Below are 20406 nucleotides of genomic sequence, written 5' to 3'. Positions count from 1 at the left end.
TAAAAATATAGATTTATATTTTCTAAATATTATATATGTATATAGTCTTTATTTTCACCCAATAATTCAATTAGTCAGTCATTCAAGAAAAAAAAATTACTGCCTGAACTTTTTGTGCCAAGGGGATGCTCCCTGCTAAAGCTATACCTGTGAACAAGGTGGACACAGTTCTGCCCTCACGAGAAGTAACTCAGGAAAGAGAGAATAATAAGCAACTTGAAAAAAGCGGGGAAGGGGCTCTGCACTGATGGGAAAAACAAGGTTCCCTGGAAACACACAGGAAGGGCCTTCAATGCAGACTTAGGGCTTAGGGAAGGAGGGAGCGTCAAGGAAGGCTTTCTGGAGGAAGTGATGTCTAGACAGAAGCCCAAGGGACAGGGAGGAATCAGAAAAGGGAACGTTGTTCCAGATGAGAGGAGAAGTACATGCAAAGGCCCAGAGGCAAGAGAGGGAAGGTTTACCATGGCTGGAGCACGGAAAAAACCCCGAGGACATCATTTTTTTTTAATAATTACCTTTAAATCTTTTTTTGGAAGGAGAAATGGAATGAATGAATCAACAATAATCTTAAATCAACGTCACCTTAATTCTGTGATCTCAGGCCAGTCACTTCACTTCTGTTGTCCTCAGTTTCCCATTTGCAAAATGAGGACAACAAATACCTCCCTTGCATGTTTCCTTAGGTCATGCTGCACGTCCTATGAGGCCAGGTCGGTGGAAGTGCTCTGACAATTGCAAAGAGGAATGCTGATGTCCCTGCGCAGGGGGACAGAGGCCTGGGAGGACTCGGGCCACCAATGCCCTTGTCACAGCTCTACTACAGTCTTGTCTGTTGCCTCAAGGAGTGACAAAGCTCTCTCAGTCTCAGTTTCCCCTTCTGAAATGCCTACCTACTTCTGCCATGGACTTGCACATTGTCCTGGGGAGTCCACGGCACTTCCTGGGTCCGTTTCCCCCTCTGCCGTGCCTTCCTACTCACAGGACTGCAATGAAGTAAGGAACACAGACTCCCGCTGTAAGCCAACTCTCTGTGTAAACGTGGAGAACTATTATTATACTCAGGCCAGCATTTTCCACAGTCCTTGGGACACGTCCAAGGGGACCTCATCCTGAGCCGTGGATATGCCCCTGCGTGTGGACAGGTTAGGTGAGACTGCAGAGGGCGGGGACATGACCCCCACCTGGGGCCTCTGGCCCTTGCCGGACGGAACACGACTGAATGGCACCAATATCCCATTTTGTTTTTAAAACATTTATTATTATAAAATTATCTCATCAAATTCCAGCTGCCAAGCCATGGAAGGCCACAGGGCGAAGTGCCTGCACTGAAAGGAGAGTCCAGGCAGGCAACTGGGCCAGAACCCACCAGTAGGGTCTGGAAAAATGTCTGGTACCGCTTGGGAAGAAGGGGTCGTTCCACTGAGCTGCTCTGGCCCAGGAGAGACCTGAGTCCACCAAGAACCCCAATGGGAGGCAGGGGCAGGAGCATCCCCCAGTTCGCAGGGGGCGGCAGCCAGACATCTCACCAGGAGGGTGAGCGGTAATGAAAACACAGCAAGGAGGCTGTTTATTTTGAGCAGACGTGGTTCAGTGTTCATTTCCAGGCCTGGCACGAGGAACCCCTCCTAGGCCCAGACCATGAAAAATGAATTTGGTGAGGGTAGTGCTGAGGCAGCTCAACGGCTTCCAGCAAAAACATAATTTCAACTGCAGGGGGAAAACAACGCCTTCCAGAGCGAGGGCCAAATGGTGACCACTCGTACCCAGGGATCAAGGCCAGGAGAGAAGGGGGAATTGCTCTGAGCCCAGAGGTGTGGCAGGAAGTAGGCGGCTCCCGCCCCTGGCGAGGGTCCCACTCTCAGAACCTCTTTCACACTCACCGTCTCACTTGGGCTTCATCGAAACCCTGGGGGTACAGGCCAAGGGAGGAGGGAGACCCCATCTATAGACAAGGATGTAGACGATCTTGGTGCTGAAGGGCCACCCCAGGGCCTCAGGGGCAATGATGGGGCCTCAGATCCTGAGGTCATGTGAGCAATCACCCCAGGGCCCCTCCTTTGCCCCACAGGGCTTCCCTCCTCCAGCTCTGCGTCACCTGACAGTGTGAACACAGGTGCCCTTGGTCCTGGCCTCCCTGAATGCACACTGATGCTGTCAGGATTTGCTCGTCTCTCAGATGCATTGCTGTATTCTCACACTGCTCTGGTATGTTTAATAAAAGGTGTCCTTTCTGCTTATTTAAATTGCCTGGTCCTTAATTTGGAAGACATTCTTTCCCATGCGTGTAAGGTTCTTCTTTAAGAATCACAGTTGGAAAGTAAAGAGCTGGAAGTTACCCGCTAACTAACTGCTCCATCTTCCACTTTCCAGATGAGGCCACTGAAGCCCAGTGACTTTCCTGAGGCCACTTGTGACCGAGGAATAAGCCAGAGGAGGTCCCAGGGCCGCTGCTCCAGGCGCCCCATGGCCCTGAGCCGGTGGTGAGCACGCTGCATCTACAGACTGCCCACTGGGTTATGCTCATGAAGAACCAGAGAAAGCCAGGGACAGGAACAAGTGACAGCCAGCCCAGGACTCCCAGTGCCAAGGCCAGGACCCCTCCTACATCAGAGCCCCTCCCAAGCACCTGCGGGACAGGCTGGCGCAGAAACGCAGCGTCCCTTGGCTCTGGCTGCTTCTCTCTGCCCTGCTTCCCTCCCGTCTCTACCTGTGTACAACTAACCCATCTCAAGGTGATGAAACACCCACAATGAAAGCTAACGACCACCGGGAACACGGAGCAGGACACAGTGGCTCCAGGCAAACGCTTTGCACAGCGCTCTGAGGCAGGCACCGTTGTCATCAGCCACATGGTACACAGGAGGAAACTGAGGCACAGGGGGTCCAGTAAGTTGCCCAAGGTCACAGAACTACTAAGATGCAAACACCCACTAACGCTGACAGGCTCCAGAGACAATGCTCTTCACACACCTCAGAGCATTCAACGACCTCCTCCACAAAGCCCCAAGGCTACAGCCCAACTCTGAATTCCCTCAGCCCTCTGAAGGGCTGCTCCCAGGCCCTGGCTGGGTTCCACCCCATCTCACAGCCTGGAGCAGGTGCACGGCTCTCCTCCGGTAGACAGGATGCTCCGGAGGCCCCTCCGGGCCCAGCCCTGCCTCCCGGGACACCAAGCAAGCTCCTCTACTACCAGGATCTCCATCAACAGTGCTCAGACCTCCAATCCAGCCCAGGAACCCATGTCCTAGTCACCTCCCCGATGGTACTGGGCCCCACTCGCTGACGTTCTTTACCTGCAGAGGTAGCTGCCTGCCCTCGGACAGAGAGAAAGCTCTCATAACCACAGTCTGATAGCTGCTCCCCTTCAGCCTGACCCCGCTCCATCCCTGCTTCTGCAGCCCCCACTGCAGTGGCTCCCTTTACCTGTAGCCATGGCCAGCCCTCCAGGACATAGTGGCAGAGGTCGGACCCTCTGCCCCCAAGCCCACTCTTCTCCAGCCGACATCGCCCCACTACCCCAGGGTGGGGATGAACGGGGAACAACCCCAGTTCGCCAGCATGTCTCCCACAGAGAAAGCAGAAGCTTAGCAATGCACATCCCACAAACTAAACCACTGTTCATACCTGATGGACGCTCTGTTGAAGAAAAGTCACCAGTTCCTCGTAGGAGGTCAAACTGTGGAGTATGAGCTGGGAAACACAAACACACAGGGTGAACTGCCCAAGTCCGGTGGACGGTCTCCCGTGCTGGATTAGTTTCTGTGGCCCTAACTTCAGCAGCTGCAACACCCCACTGGGCAATGTCCCTGCAGTCAGAGAGCGGCGACCTCGGGAGCGGGGGTGGAGAGGCACTCCTACACCTGTGTGTGATGTAAAGGCTGCAGGGCCCAGCTGGGGGCTCTGGGGCTCCCGCCCTGCAGCAACACTGGGCCTGCCTTTAGAGGCCCCAGGATTGGAGACATCATGGAACTAAAGCCACAGAGCCAGCACCATGCATGGATGGCCCTGACGGGCGGGGCTGCACCCTGCAGGTTGGTCACAGATATCTGAGGAGCCCCTTGGGGGCGGGGAGGGTGGGGGGACAGGGGAGTACAGGGTGGGTGACCCACTCAGGTCGCCATCACCAGGCCTGTTCTAAGCCCAGCAGGCAGTGCCCTGAGTTCGGTGCAAAGCAGTGGTTATGCGTCTCCTGTGCTTTCTCATGCAGGTCAGAAAAAAACACTTTCACAGATAACATCCAACAAAGCGAGATGCTTAATTAAGATCCCAGAGCCACACATGCCGAAAAGGTCAAAGGAAACAAGCTAAGTAGAACAAAAATCCTCAGTGAAGAGGAGGTTAATTTGTGGGAAAGTCTCAGAGTTTCCACATTTTCACACGTCTCTCATTTCTCTCCTGTCCTTTATCTTACTTGGGTCTGGCTTCCAGCTGGTGCTCCGTCCATCAAAGCTCTTCTCTGCTCTCTAACTTCCTCTCTCTTGCACCCCCACTACCCTCTCATAGCAATCCCAGAGAGGATGCTATGACGTAAAGGGGGACACGGGGAAGGCTGGGGTTTAGCCAAAAGGCATGGGGCACCGAATGCTGGAGGGACGTCAGGTTCTGTACAAGCTCAACATGACAGGGCGCCCATTGGCCTTTTGGCCATAAAGCCCGTTCTGGCCAGAGCTCATCCCAAAGGCCCCCACCTCTGCCTGCACCCCAATCCCAGGTGGAGGATGCTGCTGGCCTGGGCCACAGGGAAGGCTGGTCCATCCCCAACTGAGGAAGGATTTACTTATATGAAAGGAGACTGTCCCCAAACAAAGCCAAAGGTTGCGTGATAATTTTCCAGAAAGCCGTACTGTTTCTAAGACTCCATCTGCTTTGTATTTCCCGGTTGGACTGAACTGCTGCGTCCTCGAAGCCCTAAAAAGGAAAGGGAGATGCATGAGTCTCTGCGCGCAGAGAAGACATGCCCCAGAGCCAGGGCAAAACCCACACGGGCTGCTCAATGAGGACAACCCAAAAGGTGGCCCAGAGGAAAGAAGGGAGCCAAGCACACCTCGTTTCCCCGCTTTGAACTCACCCGCTAGGCCGGGTCCGGAGAACTCCACTAAAGGGGAGGGGGTGGAGGTGCGGGTGCTAACATGGGATGGAAAAAAGACAGCCGAAGGAGAGCTCGGGATAACCAAACCCAAATCCTGGTAGCAGGAAGCCTGCCTCTCACCCACCGACGAGCGTGCTTCCAGACTAAGGAATGCTCACTTGCCCTTCGTCTTTAGGGACTTGAGGAAGTCCAGCCTCTGTTCTCTTGGAGGACATCTGTTTACACAGCATGTGCATGTGCGGCCCGGGAAGGCATGGACTAGAAGCTGCATTTGGGTTTGGGGCCACTATGACATTAGCCTGCTGTGCAGCCTTGGACCAGCCACCGCCCCTCTCTGGGCTTCTGTTTCCTAATCTGTAAAGTAAGGAGAGATTGAATTTTTGCCCCATATGCTCTCAAGGCTGCCATGCAGATCCTAAGGGCCAGGGTTTGTAAGTCACCTGGAACATGGGTACCAAGGACAAGCACTCGATAAGAACAATAGTGATAATGATGATAATATCTAACACTGACACGATACTTAGTATGAGCCAGACTTTATCCTAAGTGCTTCATACTATTCTTTATCACTTATTTATACGGATAAATTATTTAAACTGATCGATGATATTGTCATTCATTATATACCATTTTATTTATGTTGACTCGTTCAATTCTCACATTCACCCCATTAAGTAATCATTACTATCACCCGATTTTCCAGGTGAGTAAACAGGCTAGGCACAGAGAAGTCGAGTCAGTTAGTCAAGCTCATAGAGTCAATAAGCAACAGCACTGGGAGTCAGCCTCTGGAGTCTCTTAAGTACTGTGCTCTACTGACCACTGTGCCCCCTTCCAGGGTGTGGCCCTTGTATCCAAAGGGCACCCCCTTTACTAAAGCTTAGCCACACAGCTGGGATGAAGTGATGCTTCCACTCTGAAGGGTCAGGCTGAAAAGCCGGCAGACCATCCACATAGATTACGAGCATGGCATCCTCCACCAGTAGGACGGAGGTAGCGGGGAGGAAGAACGCGCTGCCTCCACCGCTGACCTCTCGTCTCTCTGAGGCTCCTCACCGGAACGGGGATCCAAGTGACAGAGGAAATAGGAGCGTGCTCTGGGGACTGGGGGGAGCAGTACAAATGACTGGGTCCACCTAGAGGCTGTTTTCCGAGGCCTCCAGATCAGAGAAATGTAGAGGGGAGCAAGCTGCCGGTGTCGGGGGGCGGGGGCATGGGTTTTCTCAGGCAGGTTACATCCGCCAGCACCCCCTGCAGAGAAGGATCCCCAGATCCGACCCCTCTCGACCGGAGCCATGTGGAGGGCTGGCCCTCCCCTGGTGTGGGGCTGCCCAGCACATCAGGCCAACTCTCTGGGCTCCTCCTGGCCTGGAGCACAGGGCAGGGGTCTGGGAGGACACAGACACGGTCCTCAGGCCCAGACAGCCTGTGTGAGACGATGATTTCCCCAAGGACAGGAAAGCGCACAGCCAGCTGGCCTGTAGCTGTGCCCGCCCGAGGTGGAGTGGTAGCAACACAGCCCAGGGAAGCACTTACAGCGTGACCACGGCTCTCTTGTGGCCTCCAGCCCGCCACACAATGTCCGCAATGGCCAGGGCCAGGCAGCGGGTCCTACGAGCGTTTGAAGGCTGCAGCTGCCTGAGGACAAAAAGGGAAGTATGTTTATGCCTATGGGGACAGACATCAGCAACAGCGCAGCCCTGTGGAAGATGGCCTGTCCTTTCCTCTGCTGCCCAGCGGAGCCCTGCGGCCCAGGGACTCGGGCAGAGCCTGGGACGAGGGCCTCTGCAGATGAAGACCAAGGGAAGAGCTGTGAGGGAGGGGCCCTGGCAGGGCTGGAGGAGGAACAGGCTGGGGAAATCACCCACGGGAGCAAAGCAGCCTCTGGAGACTCGGCAGGACCCGGAGCAGTGGAAGAAAAGGCTGCGGGTTCTGACAAAGCCCAGGGGACTGAGCCCGGAACTGCTGCCATCCCAGGCAGGGGCACCGCCCTGCCCCGCCCAGCCTTGGCCAGTCCCGACACCCAGGCCCCTGGAGACCGCGGCTCACGCAAGCAGGTGCCCCGCGCTCCCCCAGCTGATAGGAGACCAGACCACGAGTGCTGAGGGGAAAGTAGCCTGACTTGCTGGTTACTTGGACATAGCGCATGGGGACGGGGGAAACGGAGGATTTGGGAGGACGGCAGGGCTTCTGGTGAGTGCATGGCGGTGCCACCAACTGAAGTGGGGAATACGGGGTGGGGACGGCGGTGGGGGGCGTGGGCAGCTGGAGGTGCATGTGGGACGGCGCAGCTGGAGGTGCACGTGGGATGCCCAGGTGAAGCCGTCGCTCTAAAGCCCAGGAGAGCGGCTTGGGCTGAGTAGAGGCTTACGAACCAGCAGCGTGTGAGGGGTCCTCGGCACCCCGCGTGGCTAAGATTTCCCAGAGAGAGGATGAGGAAGGCAGAGGCGGCGGCCAAGGCTGGAGCCCAGTGGAACTCCAGCGCGTGGGAGAGGCAGGGGAGGCAGGCAGGAAGGGCAGAGCTCGGAGACGGGCCGTTACAGTCTTGGGAGCAAAAGGGCTGGAGAAGGACAGGCAGTCAGTGGTGTCAGAAATGGCAGAGAGGGGCTTCCCTGGTGGCACAGTGGTTGAGAGTCCGCCTGCCGATGCAGGGGACACGGGCTCATGCCCCGGTCCGGGAAGATCCCATATGCCGCGGAGCGGCTGGGCCCGTGAGCCATGGCCGCTGAGCCTGCGCGTCCGGAGCCTGTGCTCCGCAACGGGAGAGGCCACAACAGTGAGAGGCCCTCGTACCGCAAAAAAAAAAAAAAAAAAAATGGCAGAGAGACTTCTTACCATAAAAACGGTAACGAAGAGGCCCTTAGTGCATGAAGTCCATGAGAAAGACAGAAGAAGCGACAGCCACGTACAGACGCTCTTTCTGTCTCCAGGGCTCCACAGAGCTGTGCTCCTTGCCCACCCCTGGATTCTGGGAAGTTTTCTTAAATTCCTACGAAGGCAGGCTGAGCGTCTTGAGGGTCTCACTACCTAACAAGCAAAAGGGGCTTGACGCCAGGGCTCCCAGCAACGTAGAGGGAGCTTCCATGTTTTCAGCCACCAAGTACCCTAAGCTCTAGGCGGAGCTGTTGGGTGGGGAGCAGGTGAAAACTGGTGTTTGTCCTTCCTCTCCAGGATAGGAGAGGAGAACCCGGAGACCAGGACACAGGTCACCATGGTGGGCAGCATGTGGTCACGGCCCAGTCCCCGGGCCACAGAGCCAGCCGTCTGCACCCAGGCTGTTGTGGTCCAGTGACTTTAACGTGGGAGGCAACGTGACACAGGGTCCCTCAGTTTCCCCATCCCTAGACTGGCTGGGGCAGTGGTACCTCCTTCATCGTGTTGGGAGCTTTAAATGAGATGATCTGTGTAAGGTCCATGGCCCAGTGCCCGGCATGGGGAGAACGCTCAATAAAGGGTACCCATTGCTGTTGTCTTTATGGAAACGTCAAGTGCCCACTTTGGCTGTGGCCAGAGAGTTCACAGGATGGTGAACTCCCTATATCTGATGTGAAAGTGATGACAAGCCGCTGACACCAGGCAGTCCTTCTAACTCAATGAGACAAACAAGCACTCAACCACTTGAGAAATGAAATGCAGACTCCCTGGTATGTCTGCAGCCTCAGGAAGCCTGCCTGCTCCTCTGGAAACAGCTACCACACCACCAGCAAACCGGGCACCTGAGATTGGGAAGCACTGGCCCTGGGCCACTGTCAACTATGAAAACAAAAACGAGGAAACATTGCTGTGGGATTCAGGAGAAGCTGCCAAGGACGAAGGAAGGCCTGGAAAGCAGGGCTCATTGGACAAAGGAGAAAGGATCCGGGTGTGGAGGCGAAGGCCAGCAAGGGCAAGGGGCTTCCCCAAGGCCTTAGGCCAGGAATGGAACCCAGGCCTGACCACCGCACTTCTCCCAGTGCTACTGTTTTCTGGAAAGCTGTGTCTGGAGCTGATGCAGGGAAGAGCATGCTGGAGAAGACACAGGGAAGGATGGAGAGACTAAATGGAAGCCATTGAAAAGAATGAGAACTTTTGTGTAGAAACACGGAAGTTCAGAGGGTCTGTAATTAGAGCCTGTGAGACCTGGAAGATAGGCCGGGCCCAGGAGCGAGGTCTCTTGATAGCATTGCAGGTGCAGGAAAGATGGGCTCAGAGGCAAAGGGATGCTGGTCCCCAACACCAGGAGCTCCAGATGGCTGGTTCCACCTCGCCACGCTCTCCTTCTTCCCTCACTGCTGTTTCACTTTGTCCAGTTTTTACTAACTGTGTGACCTTGGGTGAATCATTTAGTCTCTGTGCCTCAGTTTCCCCCTTTTAAAAGGGGACAATAATAGTACCTCCTTCATAGGGTGGTTTTAATGATTAATGAAGTAATACGTGTGAAGTGCTTCTAACAGTGCCTGGCATGCGATAAGTACTTAATATATGTTGGTTTTTAAAATCTTATTTGTGGCTGCACTGAGAAGCTTTCAGGCAAGCGTTACCTGCTTCAGTAAGTTAGTGTGGACCATAGTGAATGTTTGCAAGGTGACCTGGTAGCTCCGTCTGGAGGTGTTCCAGCATAGACATTCTAGACGGAGGATACAATCCAGACATAACTTTGCCCCGCTCCTGCCCATGTCGAGGGATCAAGCTGGGGAGTGCCCTGGTCACACCTGTGCTGTAAAAGGAGCCTGTGGTGAGTACGTACAGTGAGGACTGGAGGGACGGCAAGATGGAGCAGCAGTGCTGGTCGGGCACTGGCCGTACAGCTCAGCTGAGGAGCAGGGCACCCCAGTCCTGGGCAGGGGCGGGAAGGATGGGCGTAGGTGCTCAGGAGGTGGGACAGACACGACTGACGGTCACCTGGATGGGGGTGGGGCAGGAAACAAGCTCTGGGGATGACAGAGTCCACTACTGTGGGTTGTGATTCCAAGGAGATGAATGTCCAGAATGCAGACCCTGGGCCAGATGCCCCCAAGCATCATTCCAGCCCGGCCCTTCTGCCAGGTAAACCAGCCACAGGGTATTCAGGGCTGGGGTGCGTGCGGATGACAGGAGGGAGGAGGGAGGCGCTGCAGTGAATCGCCGGCCTCCACCTTCACCGGGGAACTCAGGGTCTGCCTTCACCTCGGTGACCAGGGTGGTCCTGCACTGTCTTCATCAGTCACGCACGCGCTTATCCAACCCCTACCGCGAATCTAGCACCTGGCCGGGCTCTCACACCAAGAGAAGTTTCTTTAAAAGAGTCTAGGGCCTCCCTGGTGGCGCAGTGGTTAAGAGTCCGCCTGCCGATGCAGGGGATACGGGTTCGTGCCCCGGTCTGGGAGGATCCCATATGCCGCGGAGCGGCTGGGCCCGTGAGCCATGGCCGCTGGGCCTGCGCATCCGGAGCCTGTGCTCCGCAACGGGAGAGGCCACAACAGTGAGAGGCCCGCATACCGCAAAAAGAAAAAAAAAAAAAAAAAAAAGAGTCTAATACCTCACAGAAGAAGTGCAGGATTTGTCTAAGGATGGGCGATGGGCGTCAGGAAGTAATACATTCTGTGTTGGGCTTAATTACCCAAGTCTTTCAGATTAAAAAGATGTTTCTACCATCATTAACTCAAAACAGGGCTCACCAGTCCACCCTGACGTGCCCGCTAGTCTGAGCCTGTAGAAGAATCAGAAGAAAGCTGGCGAATGACTGCAGACCTTTCTGCCCCCTTTCAGGGTCAAACGCTGCCAGAGCTGGCCTGGGGACCACCAGACCTGGGTTCCAAGCCTGGCTCCACTAATGAATGGGTCCAGAGGGGCCTTGGGCAAGTGCCCCTCCTTCTCTGGGCCTCGACTTCCCCAGTTGAAAAGGGAAGTAGAGGCCAGAGGACAGCTCCCTTGCCTGTGGCACTCCCCAAGCCCGCAGGGGAACCAGGCTCACCATCGCTTCCCACGAGCCGAGGCGGCTGGCACAGCCCTCCTCAAGTGGAAAAACACCGAGCCCTGCTGCCCGGCTCTGTCGTCCCCAGTTGAGGAGAGGCCGGCTGCCAGCCTGATGGGATGAGTCTTAATGAAGCCAGACAGTCCTTCAGAAAAAACACCACCTCTGCCAAGAAGCCTTTATTTCAGCATGATTTCCCTGGAGGCCGCAGTCACATCCTCGTGCGGCTTCGTAAACTACAGAGCCTAAAGAGCTGCACCTTGGTCACTGAGAGTCCATCTGGGTGTCCAGCCCTCGGGTGTTTCAAGCTCATATGACACTCAGCCTCGTGCGGGGAGATGGCGAGCAGGGGGCCACGCCCGCCCAGGCCTGCAGACCCAGTGCAGGAAGGCCCACCGGCCCTGGTCCCGGAGCTCCCAAAGCGCCCAGCATTCAGCAGCTGCAGGTGCCGCCTCTGTGTGGTATGAGGGCCGACGCAGTGCTCCTAGAGAGAACAGAGCAGCTTGCCTGCTTCTCTCGTCCTCTTTTTTTTTTTTAAACCGGATCATTTCTGAAATCTTGGAATTTCAGAGTCAAAAGGGAGTACTGAAGGCTCAAACCCAGCTCAGCACACCAGCCTGTGCAGCGACATCAATGACCCAAACAATCAATATTAAGATCGTACAAATGAATCAAGGAAACCAGAGGAGCCGGGACTGCGAGAGGTTCCCGCAGGGATGTCGAATGTCATCCTTTACTCACATGAGGCAGCATGTCCCCAGGGGGTTGCCGTATTACTCTTCTGTACTCTTCTGAATTTTTTTCCCCAAATTAGGAAAAATGGGGAGGTTCTGCCTAGAAGCCCTTTGTAAACTACAGAGCCTAAAGAGCTGCACCTTGGTCACTGAGAGTCCATCTGGGTGTCCAGCCCTCGGGTGTTTCAAGCCCATGACACTCAGCCTCCCGGCACCAGCCCCTCCTGGCCTCTCTGGCTCGCCTGGGGCTCAGAGTCTCTTCTAGGGCACAGTGTGGTGTGACAGACGTGCATGGCTCTGCCCCGGAGGTCAGGTGTGAACCTGGACAAGCATCTTTCCCTCTCTGCGACTCAGTTTCCCCATATGTACCACAGCAGGCGACCTCAAGATCCCACCCACTTGCACAGCCCTTGATTTACAAAGGATTTGGTTTGCATTTCCTTACTGAGTCAGACTTGGGCAGGACAGAGATTCACAAATGGAGGAAGTGAGGCCTTGCTGGCCCACAACTGTAATCCAGGTCTCTGGCTGGTCCAGTGCTCTCTTCAGCAACCGCCATCCTGGGACAGGCTAAAGACCACAGAGCTGGGCACTCCCCGCAGCCTCAGCACGGGCACCTATAGGCTGCACCGACACCCACTTGGCAAGGACGACTTTCCGTGGCCTCCCATCTGCAGGGCCTCACCTCAGCAAACGGCGACCAGACTCCGCTCTCACCTCCCCCCTCGGCTGCCAGCCCCAGGCCCCGGCCGCTCTCTCCCCTGGCCTTTGCTTGACCCAAGTCCTAGCCTGAACCCAGGAGGACTCTCTCCTCTCGCCCCCAGTCGGCCTCCAGCCCCGAGGCAGGCTCATGCCTCAGCAAAGCTAGGTCCACAGCAGCGGAAGCCAGAGGAGGAGACATAGAATGGGGGGTGTGGAGGCAGCTGGTGCTCCTTGCCCACAGCCCATCACCACTGGGACCTCCCCCAGCTGGTCCCCCTCGGAGCCCTGTCTCCCTGAGTCCCCTGAGGCACTTTCAGCGGTCTGGGCTAGATGAGAGCAGCCGGGTCACTAAGCCAAGCTCTCCGCCCCTCCCTCTCGGATGGGTAGGAAGACTGCCCACTATTGGGCCTGCTCGGCCACCAGCACCAGCAGGAAGCCAGATCACTATGCTCAGCCTGCGTGGAGAGCAGCTCTGGGTGCAGGGCCTGGGGCCGCGGGCGTGGAGGGGCAACAGGGGAGGGACTTACGAGGAGCACCCAAGGCTGTGGGACTCCAAAGAAAGGTGAGGTCACTCTTCTGCAGCATGAACCCTTCCGCGCTTCCCTTGGGCGGGACCCTGCCTGGCCAGCAGGCCGAGCTCTCCTGGCTGCTCGGCACAGGCCTCCTCTGGCCCACCCAGGCAGCCTTCCCCCAGAGCGGGGCTCCTTCCCACCAAGCACACCCCACACGTAGCTCCCAGCAGCCAGCAGCCCCTTCCAGCCTCCTCCCCTCCTGCCCCACCAGCCCGGCCTCCGAGGGCCTTCAATCTAGGCTGGCTCCAACTCTTCTTCCCACAGCTGGTACAGTTTTCTTTCTACCCAGAGCCCGTCTTGGGCCCCAGTCCGAATGGCTTTCTGCCTTCCAAGCCCTAGCTCCCCTCTCAGGTGTGGCGAGCAGAACTCTCTCCCGAGGACGTGCCTGGGGATCCAGAGGCTGTCACATCCCCTTAGTGGGGCTGTAGGGCAGGTGACAAGGAGCCAAGCCTGCCTTGTGCCCTGGGCAGAAACGGCCCTTCCGGGAACCAACTTATACACCCCTTCCTGACTGTTGGGAAATGATCTACAACTTCCCCCAAGAAGTCCAAAGTCCAAGTTCAAAAGCAGCTGTGAAGGGACGTGGGGCTGAAATGAATTATCAAACACTTCCCACGAGGGCCAAGGCCGAGGCTTGACCTGAGCTAGCCGCTGGGCCCTGCGGGCCCTCTGGCAGCCTGGCCTGGGTCTCGCCCTGCCCCCTACACTCTGCCGTGGCCACTCCCTGACCTCGGGCCTCCGCACATGTTGTTCTCCTTACTGGAATACTATCCCCTCCCCTCCCAGTCAGTCTGGATAACTCATATGTTTCTCCATGCGTTCATTCAACAAAAGTTCCGAGGGGCCTCTTCTGTGCACTAGGCCTGGGGCTGGATGCCAGGGACGGGCTACGGCCCAGGCAGCTTAGGAAGGCCCCTGTTCTCAGGGGGCTTGTGTTCTGGGGCACAGATAATGGACAGGTAATGACTTGGATAAAAAGAGCATCCAGTGGTGGGGGCCGCAGCGTCTGGGGAGGTCGGGGAAGGCGGCCCTGAGGCCATGGCCTCTGCACGTGAGGAGCCAGGGAAGGAGGCTGAGGGATTTGCTGGGAAAGGAGAAATTGAGGGAGGAACAAGCCTGTGCAAGGGTGTGTGCGAAGCCAGTTAGGAGCCCTGCCCATCCTCCGGATCTCAGTAAGATTAAAATGTCACTCCTCCAGCAAGCCTGCCTGACCCTCTTCACGGCCGGGTGGGCCCTGAGCTCCCTGCCCGTCCCCCTGGGACCTCCTGTTCATCTGGCTCTCGTGTTCAGTCGTAGGTGCCATGAGGGCAAGGCCACAGCTGCCTTGTTGAGGCCCACACGCCCTCCAAGCGCCTATTAAGTCCTCCCCGTGCGCCTCTCTCCAGTGCAAGGAGGGAAGGTAGGGGTGGAGGTGCATATGTGCTCCGAGAGGGTCCCTGCGCCCTTAGAGGGCAGGCAGCCAGAGGTCCCTCGCTTAGCCAGTCCCAGCCAGCCAGCCAGCCAGGAGCGTCCCTGATCATCAGACACTCACTGTGCGGGCCGCACTTTGCTGGACTGGACTCCAGAGCAGGCACTGGGGAGAAGAACAGCACAAGGTCAGACTTTGCTGTGCAAATGTTGTGTCACTGGGCTTCCAGCTATAGTTACGCTATGCTTATGGTTAGCATCTTTCAGCTTGAAACCAAGCACCTTGATTGTTACCTTGTAAAGTAATTAGACAAATCATATTATCGGACAAATTCTGAAATGCCAAGCATGAAAAGCCACCTTCACTTGGATCCTGTCTAAGGCCACATCCTCTAAGCTGGTAAAATGTGTTTCGTTTTGTACAAGCTTGGCTGGATGTCTGGGAAACTAGTGTCTTTCCCAGGAATTTGAACGTGAATAAATGGGGGATGGGCCTTGTTGTCTTTAAAAAAAAAAAAAAAAAAAAGGCAAGTCCCTTTAATTAAAGTTCAGGAATTGTCAAAACTAAGCTGTGATTTTCAAATCCGCTTAATCACAGCTTTGGAGAAGAGAATGGAGGTATCTACTGGGCAGGAGGATGCTTCCAGGGAGCTGGAAATATTTTCTTTCTTGATCTGGGTGCTGTGTACATGGGTGTGTGATTTTGCAATAATTCATTAAGCAGAACATACATGAGTTGTGCCCTTTTTTGAGTTGTGTACTCTTCTGTATGTATATTAGATCTGAACTAAAAAAGAAAAAAGAGAAGTGCCAGAAGTTCTGTAAATCTGAGGGTGACTCAGTACCATTGGGCACACAGTTACTGGTTAAGGTAAGAGGGCTGCCTCCTCAAACTGGCCGAGCTGGCCCCAGCCTTGGGTAGCCCCTCGATAATCCTTCTACCTGAGCACCAACCGCAAGGTAGGATTATGGATTCCTCTCCATCCCTCAACTTCACAGAGCACTCTGGAGAACAGAGAATGCGTCTACTCCTCTCTGAATCACTGGTACCCGCACAGAGAGAATGTTCCAGAAATGTCTGTGGAGGGAGTGAGGATGAGAATGAGGGGCTGTGTGCAAACACTCAGTGTGTGAGGTGGAGAAAGAATGGCCGAGGGGAGGAAGCCATATCCTGCAGGTCTGGCTGGACCCTGTGGAGATGGCTGTTAGCAGAGGTGGGGGAACGAGGGGAGGGAGGGGAGACCTGGGCTCAGCAGAGGGGTCAGCAGGCTGACCTGGGTGTGGACGGGATTTGGGCGGTTGCTGTGCTCCACTCCTGAGGAGGGGGTGGCCTGAGTTTCAGGGCTGTTCCCACTGCCACTTCCCATGTGGCACAGGACTTAACAAGCCTCCCTGCCCTTAGAAACAAATGGCATGCAGGTCATTTAAACTGGTCAGCACTGGCCCTGTTAGCCAGCCACCGTTTCCCTTTCCAGAAGACGGGAAATATCAGGGAACAAACACACATTTCCTTGCTTATTTTTTCTGGACAGTGAGGAGAAGCCTTGGGAAGAGAAGCTATTGCCGGAATCGGCGCTGACTTACCGAGCACAGTCAGCTCCGCTATCTCCTTCAAACAGGAGTTTCTGTAGGACACAGCCTTGGACAGCTGCCAGAACCCCACAGGGACCACCCTGCAAAGAAGGACGCGCGTCAGTGCCTGTGAGAACTGACCCAGGGCAGGGCCACCTGCTCCTCCAGAACCAGCCTCCTCCAACAGGTTACAGAGCCTCAAACAGGGGTCTCCTGTGTGGCGACTACTTCTGTGAAGTGCTGACCCTGAGTCACAGAGAGGGGGTGACAGAGGCCCAGGTGCCCATCGCTAGAGGAAGGAGCAAAGTCTGTAGTGTGTGATGGGGGGAAAGTGATTCTTCACAACCTGTCAGGGGCTGACACCATGGGTGTCCAGGCATCCAGAGACATGTTTCCGTGTCCACAGGCTGACGGTGTCAATTGTCTACCCAGCCTTCAAGGCCCATCCTAAAGGCCTCCTCCTCCAGGAAGGCTTCCCTGACCATCTCAGCTAGAAGCAAGCCCCTTGGGCAGCCTCCGCTTGTGTAAGCAATCTGGTTCCCCAGCCGGTGGCCTGCCTCAGCACCTAGTAGGTGTGACTTGGAGGGAGAGGGCTCCTTGAGGAACTCACCCCTGTAGGCATCAACAAGTACAAGGACTGTCAGAGCAGGGGCCGTGGGTGCCCTTGAACTCGGGGTGCAAGAAGATGTGCTGACTTGGCCAAATTAGGGGCAGAAGCGAGTGGTCTTGGGGTTCTTCCTCAGGCAGTGTGGGGCAGGGGGAGGCTCCTGGGGCTTGAGAAACGGAACCTGGATAAGCTGCCGGATTTTACAGTTATCTTCTGGCCCTGAAAATGTGTATCTTGGCAACTGTGTATAAGCCATGTTCAAATCCTGCCACAATCTACCTCCATTTCCCCGTCTTATATCATATCCTCCCCGCATACTTCTGGTCCTCACGCTTGATACTTTTGCCCCTTCCTGCAGTCCCTGTATTTTCACACAGCCTCCCTTTGTTCATGCTGCCCCCTGCCTCCAGTGTCCTTTCTCCAGCTCTACCTGCAAAATCGTCTCTCAGTACTTAGCTTCAGGACCCTCTCTGGTACCCCGGAGCAGACACGGGCCCCCTCCTGCTCCCTGTCCCCTCCAGCATCACGCACCCCTCACGGCAGCGGTCATGTTGCCCCGCTCTGCTCTGCCAGCCACACATGAAGTTCCTGCCCTGGGTGACAACTCAGCAAACGAGGGGCTGGCACAGGCAACACCCACAGGATTTACGAAACTGGGGGACGTGTGCCCCTGTCCATGATGGGCCCACAGCAGAGTCCTCGGGGGCACTTAAAAACAACCTGCCTTGTTCTGCACGATGCCATATTTTAATGATGCTGAGTCGTTAAAGGAAAAATTCTGAAGTTTCCACTCTTCATTGAAACAGCAAAAGCTGGAACCAAACAGAATGGTCTTTATGTCCTGTCAAAAGAAGAGAGAATTGTATTGGTTGTTTTAAAAGCAAACAACAGGGCTTCCCTGGTGGCGCAGTGGTTGAGAGTCCGCCTGTCGATGCAGGGGACGCGGGTTCGTGCCCTGGTCCTGGACGGTCCCACATGCCGCGGAGTGGCTGGGCCCGTGAGCCATGGCCGCTGGGCCTGCGTGTCCGGAGCCTGTGCTCCACAATGGGAGAGGCCACAGCAGTGAGAGGCCTGCGTACCGCAAAAAAAAAAAAAAAAAAAAAAGCAAACAGCAGTACACTGCTGGGCGTTTGCATTCCCACAGGAACTGGTCTTGAATTCTAGCAGGGTAGTCTATTTTCCAGCAGGGTAATCTATTTTCTTTTTCTTTTGCAAACCCATTCTTCTCATATTTGAGGAAAGAGAAAATGGACCCTCAGGGTCTTACCTCTGGAATATCTGTAAACCTTACCAGCCTGTGCTGACCCAGGCCAAAATCTTTTGAGCATCCTTAGAAGTTCCTTGATACACAAAATTTTAGTTTTACAAAAGACCTTGGAGGTTCTTGACTGCACATTATAGTTACCTACAGAGCCCTGAACAATCCTGATGCTCAGGCCCCGTGCCAGGCCAACTAAAGCAGGACCCCTGGGCGTCGGACGCTAGTATCTGCACTATCAAAAGCTCCCCAGGTGATTCCAACGTACAGCCAAGTTTGAGAACTGGTGCTCTAGCAAACTGTGACCCATACGCCAAATCCGACCCTCCACTGGCTTTGTAAATAAAGTTTTATTGAAACACGGCAATGCCCATTTGTTTGCATGTCGTCTGTGTTTTCTTTTACGTTCCAATGGCAGAGCTGTGTGGTTGCAACCGAGAGTCAAAAATACACTATGTAGCCCTTTACAGAAAAAGTTTGCCAACCCCACACTGGTACAACCCCTTCCTACATGTAAGAATCTCCTCTGCAATATCACCGGAGAGTGGTCCCCCCATAAACTTGGCTTGAACACTCCAACCACCAAGTGGAGAGGGTTCCCACCACTTCCCAAGGCAGCCCCTCCATTTTTTCACAGCTCTGTGTTCTCAAAACTTCTGGCTGATATGGATCTCCCATCAACCCAAGCCTCACCCTCCAGAGCCCCAGAAAGTGCCAACCCCTCCCCACTGGCCAGACCATGGATGGGAAAGCAGAGCCTCTCTCCACTTGCCCCTTCCCCATGCCGGCTGCCTCTTCTCTCTCCACCATGATTTTACATCCAAGAGTATCTGAAGGGCCAGCATGTGGATTCTGTCACTACCCCCTCAGACTGTCTCTTTCCAGGTCATACCTTTCCTACAGACTCACGTTTCCCTCTAGAATCGGTTCTTTGTTTTCTTTTCACTAAGTACAAGGAAAATCTCTATGACAGAGCGTTTGTCTACACGTCATCACATGTGGGCTGGTGGCACACAGGAGAGAGGGGTGGGTAAATCCGTCTGTCAGGGCTTGGTTCCCCTTCTTGCACCAACTACAATCATCCATGTATTTGGACTGAGTTTCCCAAGAGCCTAGAAACTACAGGACCTTGAGTTTTCTGGCTGAAGCCCATGTCTATTCTCTCAGTCACAGAATGACAGCTCCCAGCTAGGCACAGTTTGGTTGCCAGGTCACAGGGTTACAAGCCTGGAAACCTGGGTCCTGCTTGCTCTGGACACCACGTGTCCTGGGTCCTCCTTTCTCTGTGTGGGCCTCGGTTTTTTCAGCTGCTTTTGGAGATGCTACTACTGGGTGGTCTTTAGAGGCCTCTGAGGACCCTTCCCAAAATAGCGGTACCCACTGCAAAGAATCATAGCCCTGTGGCTACAGACAACCAGAGCACTTACTCCCAGGCTTGGGGCCGCTTAACTGTGTCTGACCCTCTCCCTCTGGTTTCAAAAGAAGGAAGGGAAAAGGAGGAGAAGGATGGGGAGGGACAAAACCTCTAGAAAAACCTTTGACTTTTCATCTGTGTGCTGAGTAAATACTTGGTAAGTAGGAAGAGAACAGGGTCAGCTGTGTCCCCAGGAGTTTTATTTTTCCCTTCTGGATTCTGGCTGAAAAGCCAGCGGAGGACAGCAGGGGCAGCATTCCATCCTGCAGGAACTGCTGGCCACGGAGAAGGGCGAGGCCCTATGGCAGCAGAGATGGTGAGGAATCCAGGACATCCCCACAGAGGAGGCTGCTAAGGCCAGGAACCGGCTCCCGAAGTCCTGTGACTCCAGGAGGTCACTGGTGTGAACCCAGGAGGTCACTGGTGTGAACCCAGGTGGCGCTGAGGAATTGGTAACACTTCCCTGTCCTTCCCTCACTGCAGCCCAGCCTGAGCCCAGCTCAGGGGACCAGTGCAGGAGCACAGTCAAGCTAATGAGGACAGTTATCGCGTTCCCATCACAACCCTGGAGTTACCGGTTGCGGACATGGGAAGCAGAGCTCTGGACCAGAAGAAAAGTTGGATTCCAGAATGTTTGAATGGGAGGAGGTTGTATCCTCACCTCTTGTCTCAGAGAAGGAGAGGGAGAGGCCAGGACTAGGCCCTCGTTTTCCTGACTCTCCGCTCAGGTTTTCTTCCACGTCACATGCAAATTTCCATTTTAACAGTGACTGAGAGATTATAACGGGATGAATGGAGCCAGAGAGATGAAAATCACCTCATCCACACCAACTCAAATCCAGACACATCACCTCGCACTTTTCAGCTGACACCTACCTTTGCCACTGAGAGGTCGATGGGCTTTGACTCTACCTGCAGCTTGAGCATTGATGGCACTGGAGACAGGATGACTTCTTCCCTCACCAATTCATCCTCCACGTCCTCTGAAAGAAAACCGTGGCCACGTGAGCTCCTTGTTATGACTCACAGAGAACAGACTGGGAAGCCGTTTAACACCCAGGACACTGATGAGTCTTGAGGTGGTTGGAATGAGAGGAGGGCTCCTCCACCACCCACACC

The 20406-nt window shown here is 55.0% G+C and overlaps 1 protein-coding gene across 2 annotated transcripts in view; it reads right to left on the bottom strand.

Moving 5' to 3' along the window:
• Positions 1–20406, bottom strand: part of MINDY4 (MINDY lysine 48 deubiquitinase 4) — a 164126-nt gene that overhangs the window by 36082 nt on the left and 107638 nt on the right. For both annotated transcript variants that reach the window (XM_060107468.1, XM_060107469.1), the window contains exons 7-12: positions 20164–20270; positions 17340–17456; positions 16021–16109; positions 6626–6727; positions 4845–4908; positions 3625–3690 (exon numbers count right to left, since the gene is read on the bottom strand). In XM_060107468.1, coding sequence (XP_059963451.1) covers positions 3625–3690; positions 4845–4908; positions 6626–6727; positions 16021–16109; positions 17340–17456; positions 20164–20270 — 545 coding nt within the window. The remainder of the gene's footprint in view (positions 1–3624; positions 3691–4844; positions 4909–6625; positions 6728–16020; positions 16110–17339; positions 17457–20163; positions 20271–20406) is intronic.

The sequence above is a fragment of the Mesoplodon densirostris genome, chromosome 9, assembly GCF_025265405.1.
Source record: "Mesoplodon densirostris isolate mMesDen1 chromosome 9, mMesDen1 primary haplotype, whole genome shotgun sequence".
Lineage (NCBI taxonomy): Eukaryota > Metazoa > Chordata > Mammalia > Artiodactyla > Ziphiidae > Mesoplodon > Mesoplodon densirostris.
Note: the sequence above shows the minus strand (reverse complement) of the source record. Positions and strands in the feature narration are given on the sequence as shown.